Raw genomic sequence first — 14,430 nt, 5'->3', positions numbered from 1 at the left:
TACAGCAACGCCGAGAAGGTAGATCAGGGAGAAAACTGAAAAAATGAAAATTGGAGACTTTACATATCTAATAAAAAAGTTTATAAATTTATAAAATTTATCTTGAATCATTCCTGAATTTCTACGTAGAATTTTTGGAATAAGCCAGTGAAATTGTAAAGCAGCTCAAAGAAGGCATACCCATTGAATCATATTGAAATAATCCTGTTTTTAATACTTAGTAACATATTCATAGAGTTAATGTAGTTTATATTTTATTATTCAATACATTGAACAAAAGTGTAAAAACTGAAGCTTATGGCAAAAAGGAGAGAAAAAGTGAAAGAAAATTTATAATCGTGAAGGTGTGTCATTATAATGAAGAAGTAATAGTGATTATGGATGATAAGTTAGAGAAGCGCAAAGAACAGGGGGAAAATGTTCACCATTACCAACCCACAGTCTGTTTCTATATGCAGTCATACACAAATCATCTGTCTCTCTCTCTGTCTCTCTGACTATATTTCCAGTGTTTTTACAAAACAAAAGGCACAAATGATTATAGCTATAATTATAGCTATAGAGTCCTGAGCATCATGGAGTTGAAATTTATCTTTCAACCTAAATGGGTAATTTAATGTTTGAGAAAGAAGAAAATGTAGAAAATATTTTATATAGGAAATACAGAATGACTTTAATTGAATTTGAGTAAAAATAAAGCATTTCATAAAAATTAGATATTTAGCTGTAGGACATTAGAAAATAAAGTACTCACTTTCTAAAGAAAATAATACTTTGCCAATTCTCAGTGTTGGGTTGCAGGTGTTTGCAATCAGGACTACATGACTGCATGAGCCAGCAGGAGCTAAGGAGGCTGCAGTGTGTGTGCTGAACACCAACCATGCTCTCCTTGGCTGTGCTTCCTGAGTTATTTCCTCTCTGGAAATAAAGCCCTTGCATTCTTTAAAAATCCCAATTAATCATCTTCTGAAAGGAACTACTTTTCTATGGCTTTCCCCAATGTTTTATATGTGATACATACTGTAAAACCTAAGAAATAATTGCACTTGAAAAGAATTAAAAGCAAATGTGGAGGGGACTGTATAACAGAAAGCCTTTTAAAAACAACACTATAATTAATGTTTGCTAACTTGGAAATTTTCTGGTTCTCTTTGACTGTTGTTCTAGTTATAAAATGGGGAGTTCATAGTCTGTGATTCCCAAGAAACTCCCTTTTTTAAAATGGACTTATTGCTTTATGTAAATAATTTTTAAATCAAATTCAAATGTAACTGCCTAGACTTGATCATTACACATTGTGTGCATGTATTGGAAGTATTGGAATATCATATTGCATCCCATAAATATGAACTATAATGTGTCAATCAATTCTTTTCAATCTTAAAGTAAGCACTTGAAAGTAAATTTAGATTTAGCATATATCAGCTTCCTTCTTGAAAACATACTTGGATATATATATATATATATATATATATATATATATATATATATATACACACACACACACACATTCCATGGAGGATCTCTGTTCCCCAATAATTTCCCTACCACCCCCTGAAGCCCCAATATTCAGACTCACCTAGAAGGACCAGAAACGTTGAAATTTTCTTTCTCTTGAGAGTCTTCAACCATCCTGGTGTGAGGGAGAAGCTCAGTGGTTTCACCTTGTCTGACGTCCTCTCTTTTCAGTGAGCCTGAAATAGTTTTCACTGTGTTCTGCATCATCTTTTGGGAAACAGTGGAATGAGGGTAGGAGACAAGGCCAATTTTAACAGGGACCATAGCTGGTCCCTGTGGACCTTTGGTGGCCTGGAGTGACAGCAGCGTGCAGCCTGGCTCTGAGCCCACAGGCCTCATGGCTGGCTCTGTGCCCTGCCTCTTCCTGTAGCATGTCCCTGAGAAAAGCCACCAGCTTTCCAGCTGGGAAGGAGCTCCCAGAGCACTGGGGCTGTGCTCCACTGCAGTCAGAGGGATGCACTTCCTCTCTGAATTCCAGGCAAGCTGAAGTGGGAGCTCCAGGGCATGTCTGAAGGGGCCAAGAAAGAGGTCCTAATGATATTTGCTTCTTTTCCCTGGTTTCCTCTGTTGCTTGCAAAGTTTGCACTGGGATCTAAAATGTGTCTCAAAACAAAGGTATGACTCCACTACACAAAATCCACACGGAAGTGCAGGCACTATAGTTATAATGACACAAATTATAACTAAAATTTTATATATCATATTGAAAACTTAAAACAGCATAAATTCCCTGAGCAGAACAATACAAGTCTAGAGTAGAATAAATTGCAACAATGGAATTAGCTTCAAGAGTTGAATGAAAAATTTAACATAAAGTTGTTAAAAGCTTGAAGAATGTATTTTACAACCACAATGTTAAGTCACATAGAATAGGGCACAGACAGTACCACGGACTGATTTGTCCTCCAAAATTCATATGCTGAATCCTAACTCAAGTGAGGGGCAGGAGCGTAGCCCCTGGAAGAGGGAAATGCCTGTGAAATCTTTATGGAAGAAGTCCCTAGCTTATGTTAATGATAATAGTCATTGCAATCCAGTTCTGTTTCCCTCTTCTTTCATAATTTTTATCTGACATGACTTTTCCCTGCAACATACAGTAGGTGTGTTACACCTACAGTGTGATAATCAAGAACATGTTATGGTATGAAGAATAAAAGTAGTGGATCAGGAAACAGCCTTCCTAAGTGACCAAAAAGGTCTTTGCATGCTTCATCATACTCTTGAACCAGACTGACACTGTTTCCTTCCTGTATCTACAGCCTTCTCTACTTAATGAAATATTTGATGTTTGGAGTACTTGAGATAATTTTTTTCCTTTCCATCCAATTTTTCTCCTGGCTTATTGGACTTCATGGCTGTAATCTTGTGTGGAGTGGCTAGTACTGAGACAGTTCAGATATTGTCAGTCATAGGAGTTGAGACATGACGTCAGAATTCCAGAGAAATTCCTCATGCTATGACTCTTCTCCATCATCCCAAGCAATCCTTGAGGCCAAATTCGCCCTCCCAAAGATATGTACATTAAGGGGAAAAAGGTGGAAAAGTTAACTCTCAAAATACAGAACTTATATTTAGATACCAATAAAAGAAAAGCCCAAGAAAAGATTTAGTGAAGGCAAAAAGTTCAAAACAGGAGACATTTTATGCAAATTCATGTTATCAATTTCTATTATTATAAGAGTTAGTCCCAGGAGGGAAAATGTTTTAAGATGGACATTTACAGAGTTTCACATTGGCCAACTGAAATGTCAAAAAGTCATACCTTAGAGACTGATGTGGCTCATAAGTCTTTCTAGCACCTTATTTCCTGATTAGATGTATCCCTTCAATGAACAGGGCTAAGAACATTTACTAGTTCTAGAAGTTTTCTGGTGGAATTCTTTAGGTTTTCTAGGTATAGAATCATATCATCAGCAAATAGTGCTAAACTCAGTTCTTCTTTTCCTATCCATATCCCTTTAATTTCTTCTGCCTGTCTAATTGCTCTGGCAAGTGTTTCAAGAATTATGTCAAACAGAAGTGGTGAAAGAGAGCATCCCTGTCTTTTTGCAGTTTTTAGAGGGAATGCCTTCCACTTTTCTTCATTTAGAATGATGTTGGCCTTTGGTCTTAGCATAGATAGCTTTTACTGCTGAGATATGTTCCTGTTATCCCTAGTTTTTCTAATGCTTTGAACATGAAGGGGTGCTGTATTTTGTTGAATGCTTTTTCTGCATCTATTAAGACAATCATGTGTTTCTTATCTTTAAGTCTATTGATGTGATGGAATACATTTATTGATTTCTGTATGTTGAACCAACCTTGCATCTCTGGGATAAACTCCACTTAATCTTGGTGCACTCTCTTTTTGATATACTTTTGTATTAGATTTGCCAGAATTTTATTGAGAATTTTTGCATCTATGTTCATTAGAGATATTGGTCTGAAGTTTTCTTTCTTTGATGTGTCTTTGCCTGGTTTTGGAATCAGGGTGATATGGGCCTCATAGAATGAGTTTAGAAGTGCTCCTCTATTTCTAGTTTTCTATTTTCATGAAATAATTTGAAGACTATTTTTTTAGTTCTTCTTTAAAGGTCTTGTAGAACTCAGCTGTGTATCCATCTGGTCCTGGGGTTTTCTTGGTTGGTAGGCTTCTGATGGTGTCCTCTATTTCCTTGCTTAAAATTGGTCTATTTAAATTGTATATATCATCCTGAATCAATTAGGGCAAATTATATTACTCTAGAAATTTTTCAATTCCTTGGATGTTTTCTGTTTTATTGGCACAAGTTTTCAAAATAATTTCTAATTTTCTTCTGTATTTCTGTAGTGTCTGTTGTGATATTCACTTTTTTATCACAGATGTTAGTAATTTGAGTTTTCTCTCTCCTTCCCTTTGTTAGCATGGCTAGCATGGGTTTGTCAATTTTATTTATTTTTTCAAAGAATAAAATTTTTGTTTTGTCAATTTTTTCAATTGTTTCAATTTCATTGATTTCAGCTCTGATTTTAATTATTTCCTGTCTCCTACTGCTTTTCGTGTTGATTTGTTCTTTTTCTAAGGCTTTAAGATGTAATGTTAGGTAATTTATTTGTTGACTTTTTCTTTTTTGAAGAAATGAATTCCATGCAATGAATTTTCCTCTTAATATTGCCTTCATAGTATCCCAGAGATTTTGATAGATTGTTTCTGTGTGCTCATTTACCTCTAAGAATTTGTTAATCTCCTCCTTGATGTCTTGCAATACATTGTTCATTCAGTAGCATATTATTTAGTCTCCAGGTGTTGGAGTAGCTTTTATTTTTTTATTTTATCATTGATTTCTAATTTCATTTTATTATGATTTGATAGACTGCAAAGTAGTATCTCTATATTTAGCATTTGCTAAGAGTTACTTTGTGGCATACTATATAGTCTATTTTACAGAAGGATCCATGTGCTGCTGAGAAGAAAGTGTACTCTCTCATCTTAACTGATATATATATATATATATATATATATATATATATATATATATCAGTTAAGTCTAAGTTATTGATTGTATTAGTGAGTTCCATAGTTTCTCAGTTCAGCTTTTGTTTGGAGCTTCTATCTAGAGATGAAAGAGGTGAGTTGAAGTCACCCAAAATTATTGTGTTGTGATCTATTTGACTCTTGAACTTGAGAAGAGTTTGTCTGATGAACGTAGATGCTCCATTGTTGGGGCATATACATTTATTATTGGTATGGCTTGTTGGTGTATAGTTCCTTTAAACAGATGAATTATCCTTCTTTATCCCTTTTGATTACCTTTGGCTTGAAGTCTACTTTATTTGATATGAGGCTGGATGTTAAGGTCTGTAGACAAGTCAAAATAACACGTGGTATTTGCCAGGGGAATGTTAGAGTTCGTAAACAAGTCTGGATGGTGCCTGGCAAAATGCCAGAGGGAGTGGTTTGAGAAGTAACAAAAGCAAGCCATTAAGTGTGGAGATTCCTTATTGGTTGACTGATGTATCTAGTTTATGCTAATTAAGATAAGCTGTGCAAAATGTATAAATAGCTCTGTTGCCCTACAATAAACGGCTTCCATTCCTGCTGCATCAACGTACACAAGTCATTCGTCACCCCCCGGTCATCTGCTGCAGCCGAACTGCGGCAGCTGGAAATCTCTGCTTGCTTCCACAGTCCATGTGAGTGGTATGATTTATCGCAATCTTTTACCTTCAGCCTGTGGATGTCTTCTCCTATAAGGTGGTCTCTTTTTTTGATCCAATGCCAATCTATGTCTTTTGATTGGAGAATTTAGGCCATTAACATTCAGAGTTATTATTAAGAAATGATTTGTATTCCCAGCCATTTTTGTTTATTTTTGGTATTAAACTTGACTTGGTTTCTCTTTTGATTAGTTTTTCCTTTAGTATAATACATCCCTTTGATGATTTTCATTGTTGTTTTTTATTTTCTCTTCATGGAATATATTGGTGCCATGCAGGCTTTCTAGTTGTAAATTCTTCTAACTTTTGTTTATCATGGAAGGTTTTTATTTCATCATCAAATCTAAAGCTTAATTTTGTTGGAAATAAGATTCTTAGTTGACATCCATTTTCTTTCAGAGCTTTGTAGATGTTGTTCCATGATCTCCTGGCTTTCAGGGTCTGGGTTGAAAAATCTGGTGGGATACAAATTGGTCTCCCCCTATATCTGATCTGATTCCTCTCTCTTGAAGCCTTTAAGATTCTGTCCTTATTCTCAATGCTAGGCATTTTCATTATAATGTGCCTTGGTGTAGATCTGTTGTAACTTTATATATTTTGTGTCCTGTAAGCCTCTTGTATTTGATTTTCCAGTTCATTCTTCATGTGTGGGAAACTTTCTGATGTTACCTCATTGAAGAGATTGTGCATTCCTTTGGTTTGAAACTCTTGTACCTTCCTCTATCCCAATAACTCCTAGATTTGGTCTTTTGATACTATCCCATAATTCTTGGATGTTTTGTTCATGGTTTCTTACCATCTTCACTGTGTGGTCAATTTTGTTTTCCAGATTGTACACTTTGTCTTCATTATCTGATGTTCTGTCTTCCAAGTGATATAGGTTGTTGGTAGTGCTTTCTATTGAGTATTTTTATTTGATTTATTGTTTTCTTCATTTCAAGGATTTCTGTTTTTTTTTCAGAGTCTTTCTTTCTTCAAGTAATCTTTTGCTAAATGTATTTGCTCCTTTATTTCTTTGTTGATGTGATCAATGGATACTATTGTTCTCTTATCTCTTTGTTGAAATGAACAGTTTTTGCCTGTATTTTTAATTTAGGTCATTCTTTAATTCACAGGTAATTTTAATTATGAACATTCTGAACCCTTTCTCTGATATTTCATCAACTGCACTGTTTGTGGGTCCTGTTATTGTAATATCCTGATTTGTTTGGCGCACTTTCCTCCCTTGTTTGTTTTTTTTTTTTTATGTTGACTATGTGATTTCCTTTCTTGAGGTGTGGATTTGAGGTATTTCAGTTTCTACCCTATAATCTTATAGTATCTATGCAGATTATCTGTACTTCACCATGGTGTTTGGCTTCCAGAACCTGCTGGTGTCCCAAGGTGGACATCACTATAACTATAGGTAGTGGAGGCAATAGTGGTGGTAACTCCGGATGGCAGTGGAGGTGCCTCAAGATGGATGCAAAGACTTTCAGAGATGGGAATGAAAGGATGGCTATACACTGGCTTTGGGATGCCTGCTCCAAGATGCAGCTAGCTCCTAGGTCCTGTCTGTTGTCCTAAGGTAGAGGCTACTGCATGGAGAAGGCTGTGGGGATGACTGCAGTGTCTCAAGATGGAAGTGGTTTAGACTTGGGCTCTCAGGCAGTGGTGGTAGTGGGGGTGGAACCAAGGTCTACACTGGGCCTGGGCTCCCACACAGATTGGTGGAGGCAGATCTTGGCTGGGCCTGAGCTCCTGTGGGTGTCTGCTGGTGGGTGGGAGTGGTCCTTCTATGATATAAATTTAACAAACTAATCATAACACCGATGTAAATTTTGAATTGAACAATCTAAGAAAAACTAAGCAAATGAAGAGTTAATCCACATTCATAATAGGAAAATTCAATGTTGTTAAGATGTCAGTATTTTACATCTTGATCTACAAAGTCAATGTAGTACCAATCAAAATGACAGTAAGTCAGTAGGTATCATGCTGCATTTCATTTTCCTACTAAGCGTTCTGAAATTTCTATTTTGATTTTTTTCTTTACATATTTCTCTTACCTTTTAAAAAATTTCACCTTAATGCTTACAGTCTCTAGTGTGTGTTGATTTTAAATAAATCATTCCCATTTTTCTAAAATGTTGGAATCATCCATATGTGCCTAGGTTCGGGCATGTTACAATTGGTGCCACAGCACTGCCAGTACAGTACTACTATTTAGAAAGCCCCATCAATGGAATGAAATAAAAAGAGAACACCCTGAACTTCTCAACAACTTAGATATACTACAACTAATTATGAGTTTGGTAAATTTTCAGAATAAAAAAATCAATATATAAAACTCAAGTGCATGTCTATGTTCTGGCAATGAATGGACTAAACAATTACAAAAAGAATTCCTGAATTGGAAGAATAGTTCCATGGTAATTTGTAGCATGGGTGAGGCCCTAGATTCAATCCCCTTTATAGAAAAAAAATTCTACCTATCACTATGTTAAAAATAACAAACTGTTCAGGATAATGTTAACAATAGATTTGCAAGTTTATACTCTAAACATAAGAATCTTTTTAGATAAATTAAAGAATAACCAAAGAAATAGAAAGATATACCAAGTTTATAGCATGGATGACATTATCATCAAATGGCAAATATATCTCATTTTAAATCATAGAAAGAACACATTACATTACCATGTGATTTTTGGCAGAAATTGACAAGTTTAGCATATAATATTCAAATAACAAAATCAATTATGCACAAAAGGTTGACAAATTCATAGTGCTCACACATCATTTTTTTTAAGAGAGAGTGAGAGAGGAGAGAGAGAGAGAGAGAGAGAGAGAGAGAGAGAGAGAGAGAGAGAGAGAATTTTTTAATATTTATATTTTAGTTCTTGGCGGACACAACATCTTTGTTGGTATGTGGTGCTGAGGATCGAACCCGGGCCGCACGCATGCTAGGCAAGCACACTACCGCTTGAGCCACATCCCCAGCCCACACATCAATTTTAAATCATACTACACACTTACAGTACTAAAGATTCTGTTGTTGTAGTGTAAAAATAGTCATACAGATCAATTATATATAATTATTAAACTCTTACATTCATTATGTGATTTTTTTCCCCTATTTTTGGTACTGGGGATTGAAAATAGGGGTGTTCAATAACTTAGTCACATCCACAGCCCCCTTTAAAAAAACGTTTTTAGACAGGATCTTGCTAAATTGCCATGGTTGTGCTTGCACTTGCAGTCTTCCTGCCTCAGCTTCCCGAGCTGATGAGATTGTAGGTGTGCGTCACTATATCTGGCAATATAAGTGATTTTTTAATAAATACGCTGACACAGTAAATTGTGTTTGTGCACTGAGACTACTGTTTATTTATTCACATGAAAAATAGTAAATTTGCATCTGTATCACATACCATACATAAATAACTCAAAATGCATCAATTATCTGAGACAAAAATGAAAATTATAAAGTTCTAAGAAGAAAGAATTATTACTTTGGATTTGGAAATAGTTTCTTTGACATAATACCCAAAGAGTAAGCAAAAAAAAAAAAAAAGTAGTGGAATAACACTGAAATTCATCACAATGGAAAACAACAACATATGAAGCTTCTGTGTTTAGAACATCATAAAACTATGAAAAACTACATAACATATAGAAAAAATATTTGTAATTCATATGTTCTGTTATAATCCTATATATAGAACTATAAATAACATTTAAGCCTTAATAATAAACAGATACATAATCCAATTTAAAAATTAACAAATTACCAGGTAGACATTTCCCGGAAAAAGATATTACAACTGACCAATAAGTACATAAATCACATTCACCACATCATTAATTATCAGGGACATAAAATGAACACTACAATGAGATATCAACTTGCACACCCGGATCATTTTGTTCAAAATAGAAATAATACCAAGTGTTTGTGAGAAAGTGGGCCAATTACAACTCTGTACACTGCCGGTTGGAATGTAAAGTACTATTCTTATATTAGACAAAGTGAAAGGTAGTATGATTTGAAAAATAATCTGGTAAATGATCAAAGAGTTAGACACAGAGTCACCAGAGGACCTCCTAATTCTATTACTAATGATATACTAAAAGTAAATGAAAACACATTTTTTACACAAATATTTATACATGTTTTCAAAATAAGAGATAATGAGCCCAGTGCAAAGGTTCACAAACCAATAGATTGTATCCATATGGTAGAATATTGTAGGTAATACGTTGGTTGAAGTTTGGATACCTGCAACACAGATGGGCCCTGAGGACCAGCTGAGTAGAACTGCCCAGCCCTGGGACACTAATGGCCCAATTTATGGAGAGAGCTGGATTCAGATCTGCAGGGAGAAGTGGGTCAGCATCTGTACAAGGTGGTGTGGGTGGGGGATGACCGCTAGTAACGAAGGGTGGGGTGATAAAGGTGTAAAACTATGTCGATTATGACCACACTCGGGAAGATGCTAAAAAAGTTGAATCTTACCCTGTAAGTGGGTGATTTACGTGGCATGGGAGATCCGTGCTGGGCCCCAGGAGGAACTGGTGAGGTTCAGACAGAGGGCGCCACACTGCAGCTGGCACATGGAACTGCGCACTTAGTGCTGCTCTAAAATCCTTGTTCTCTCTTATTGCGACGACAGCCTAGGTCCCTGGGCCTCGCTAGCTACCCCTTCATCCATGCTGAGCAATGCCAGGCATGATTCCTGCCAGTAAGACGTGCTTCTTGGCTCTCCTTGACTTTCTGAGGCCCTGCTCACCCCCACTGTCCTCTGCCCTGGGTGTCCACCGCCTGCGTTCTCCACTCCTCACCGCCCACCTGGGCATTTCCACTTGCTTGTTGCTGTCTTCCGCAGACCCAGGCCTCACTCCAGCCTGCACTCTGCTATTCAATCTTCCACACACTTTTTGGCACTGAACTGGTCTCAGGACCACATTTGAATCATATACGTCTACATCCAGTGCATATACGGTATGTGAATCAGATTCTTCCTCTGACTTGGATTGTATTGTTCATTTTTAAAAATGTGTACGTTATTGGTCAAAATGCCCTAAAATTTTCTATTGTCTTAAATTTATAATGAGTCCATGCCTCAATTCTTTTAACATTGCACATCCTGTGTGGTAATTCCTCTCCTCTATGTTACATATTTATAAATATATCTCATACAATGTTTCACACAAGATATAAATGATTCATGGGAAATATATGATCATAGCATTCATCTCAAGGTTTATCATTCATTTTTAAAAATATCAGAGGCTGAAGCTTCATTTACATAGAGACAAAATATTTTTCTTAACCATAATATTAGTAGGTGACGTAAGTTTGTTATAGTTTACCATTTTAAATACCTTAACAAAGACTTAGGCTATTAATTGCAGTTTTGATTCATTTTATCTATATGAAAAGCATCATATTTCTTAAATTAAATAATCTTTTACTGTACTCTATCTTTAATAAGCTTAGAAATTTTCCCAGCTAGTAATATTATTTGATTGGGTAATATAGTGTTTATTATTATATTTGCCTATTTATCATTATATTTACTTCCTTAAAGTTAAATATAAAAACATTGGTTTAACCCAAAATTGAATTCAATTTCTATTAAAAAATTCAGACAATTATATGAGTAAGACAATTTGGTTGAAGATTAGTGAAGTGTAGACTTTCTACTCACTCCTGTTTTGGGCGATTGAACTCAGGGAGCTTAACCGCTGAATCATCACCCCAGCCTTTTTTTTTTTTTTGAAACAGTTGCTGAGGCTGGCCTGGAGCTTGTGGTCCCCTGCCTCAGTCTCTGGAGTTGCCAAGATTATAGACTAGTGCAACCATGCCCCACCTCCAAAGTTGTCTTGTTTTTAATAAAGTAGAAAAGTGTTATGAATTACTTCACTGAACTCAGATATTGCTTTTTTAACCTGTGTGTTTGAGCAGAGGAGAAGCATTTGTTTTAAAGGTCTGCTAGACCTGAAAAAGGGAAAGAGAGGGAAAGGAATTCACAGCCATCCCTGTTTATAAAATATTGCATGCACTGTGTTGACAGCTGTTTTACAGTAAGTAGAGGAGCAATGTGCAAATTAGAGAAGCATAATCAAACTCCAAATTATATGTTAAGTCCATTAAAAAGAAGTGTAAAGAATTCCTAGCTGACACAGTGCAGTCTACTGCAAGGACATCACCACTATTGTAAGACACATGTGCCAGGACCAGTTTTTGGTGATGTCATCTCTGTGTCTGTGTGGATTTGGGTCTGCAATGACTCATGTAATATCCTGAAGGAAGAATGCTGAGCTCCTCTCATGATCTGTACCCTCTAGCTTTACCTGCAGGATCAATTTCATTGTATGCCAGGAAAGAAGATTTTTTTTGTTTTGTTTTGTTTTTCAGGATGCTAAGATCCAACTTTGGTTGATTTAAGCCATGTAAAGGGAGTTATTCTGATATTGGCTTGATTTAACCAGCTGAGAGGCCTTTTAGAGAGGCTCTTGCCTCACCCTGAGAGGAACAAACACTCCTGCTAGCTTCAGAGAGGAAAGCAAGAGTCCCTCTGCTGCAGAGGAAGGGGATCACTTCAACAACCACTGCAGTGTGGAAGATGACTCTGAGCCACATGGAAAAGTGCTCACTGAGCAGAAGGCCCAGGTTAAAATAAAGAGTAGCTCATTACAGTGCTAGGTTTGTGGTTAGTGTTATGGAGAAGAAGAAAGCAACACAATAATAGGGGTTTTATAAGGCAGTTAGGGCTAGGGTAAAATCTCGCCTGCATTTCATCTTATATAATACCAAAACAACTACATATCTATCTATGTATAAATATGTATGTCATACATAAAATTTAAGAAAAATATGAAGATTTTAGGAAACAATTTTCTATTAAAAATTGATCACATCAGTTAAGCAATTGTTCACAAAACAGTGCAAATCAATTGCAGTATATTCCACACCTAAGGGTTAGAACACCTAAGGATGTAAAATCCACACTCAGAAATTCTTAAGAACATTTCAGTATCCTAGTATAAGATAATCTGTAGAGGAAGAAAATAAATGAGAGTTTCTCATTCATCCAGTACCCCAGAGGACAATGTTCACCACAAACACAACATGCCACCTCCAAGTAATGCCTGTTTTCTCCACCTAAGTTACCTTTATTTCAATATTTATATTAAAAGTTATTTATGAGTCAATAGATAAAAAACCATGAGTCATTTCAGCAAAATGGTAAGTCCAAGATATACTGGACTCTACATAAGCAATCCTATGTCCAGATTAAATGTACCACATGCTAAAAAACTGAGTGCTACAATCAATTAAGGGGCTGCTTCTCCAGATGACCACCTCCATTTGCTAAGTAGGGACAACACACAGATGTGCATTATCTATCCTAACAATATTTGCTCATGATTTATGCCATGGTTAGTAGAACTACAAAGATGAGAAAACTTGATGCTGATGTGCATCAGCCTGCATATAAATGTAAGCATATCAAGTGTGCTCAAAAAACAAAGCATAAATACAATTACCCAGCTCACTCTCCAGACTTTCCCTTCCCTAGCACCTTCATGAATGCTCTGGACACCTCCCTGTTGCGCAGGCTGTAGATGAGGGGGTTCAGCATGGGTGTGAGGATGGTGTAGAAGGCCGACACCATCTTGTCCTGGGTGGGGGACCGGTCAGAAGTGGGCCGCATGTAGATGAACATGGCTGCTCCATAGTACATGCCCACCACCATGAGGTGGGAGGAGCAGGTGGCAAAAGCTTTGCGGCGACCCTCTCCAGACCCCATGTGAATGACGGCCAGAATCACACGAGCATAGGAAGCAATGATGATGCCTACAGGGAACAGAAGCATAATGATGCAGCAGATAAATATCATCCTTTCAAATGTCAAGGTGTCAGTGCACGCGAGGGTGAGCAGGGCAGGGACATCACAGAAAAAGTGGGGTATTTTCCGGGAACCACAGTATGGGAAGGACAAGGCAACTGCAGCTTCAATTATACCATCAAGGGAGCCAAGAAGCCAGGAAGCAACAGCCATGAGGCCACAGACTTTCTGGCTCATGAGAACTGGGTATCTTAATGGGTGGCAAATGGCCACATAGCGATCATAGGCCATTGCTGCCAACAGGAAGCACTCGGCTCCCATCAGGGACACATAGAAGAATATCTGGGTCCCGCAGCCTCCTAGCGAGATGGAGTTCCTGCCAGACAGGTAGTTGAAGGCCATCTTGGGGACGGTGGTGCAGATGAGCATGAGGTCCATGAGGGAGAGCTGGCTGAGGAGGAAGTACATGGGGGTGTGCAACTGGGCATCCAGGTGGATGAGGAGCACCATGGTGGAGTTCCCCATGACGGCCACTGTGAAGATGCCCAGGACCAGAGCGAAGAGGAAGGTGTGGGTGGGGCTGTGGTTGAAGATGCCCAGCAGGATGAAGACAGGGCTGGAGGTCTGGTTCCCCCAGGCCATGGTGAGCTGCTCACTGTGGAGAGGACAGCTTGTAAGAAATGGGCACGTTTGTGCTATGGAAATATGGAGGATTTTTCTCTTACACAAGCACACTACAAAATTATATATGTAATTTTGATTTGTACATAAGGGTGGTTAAGGCTTGTTTGTAACTTGATATGCTTTTAAATGCAACACACCTACATTGTGCGCATGCTGGGTTTCACAGTAAAAACCTGGAAGTCTTCTCAAAGTCACATAATGTGGTTACAGGGAG

The 14,430-nt window shown here is 37.3% G+C and overlaps 1 protein-coding gene across 1 annotated transcript; it reads right to left on the bottom strand.

The window, feature by feature from the left end:
* Positions 1-13,235: 13,235 nt before the first annotated feature.
* Positions 13,236-14,174, bottom strand: LOC144366666 (olfactory receptor 2M3-like). The gene has a single exon (XM_078021274.1). The coding sequence runs from the start codon at positions 14,172-14,174 to the stop codon at positions 13,236-13,238; it is 939 nt and encodes a 312-aa protein (XP_077877400.1).
* Positions 14,175-14,430: the final 256 nt, after the last annotated feature.

The sequence above is a fragment of the Ictidomys tridecemlineatus genome, chromosome 1 (genome assembly GCF_052094955.1).
Source record: "Ictidomys tridecemlineatus isolate mIctTri1 chromosome 1, mIctTri1.hap1, whole genome shotgun sequence".
Taxonomy (NCBI): Eukaryota; Metazoa; Chordata; class Mammalia; order Rodentia; family Sciuridae; genus Ictidomys; species Ictidomys tridecemlineatus.
This window is presented reverse-complemented; position numbering and strand designations above follow the sequence as displayed.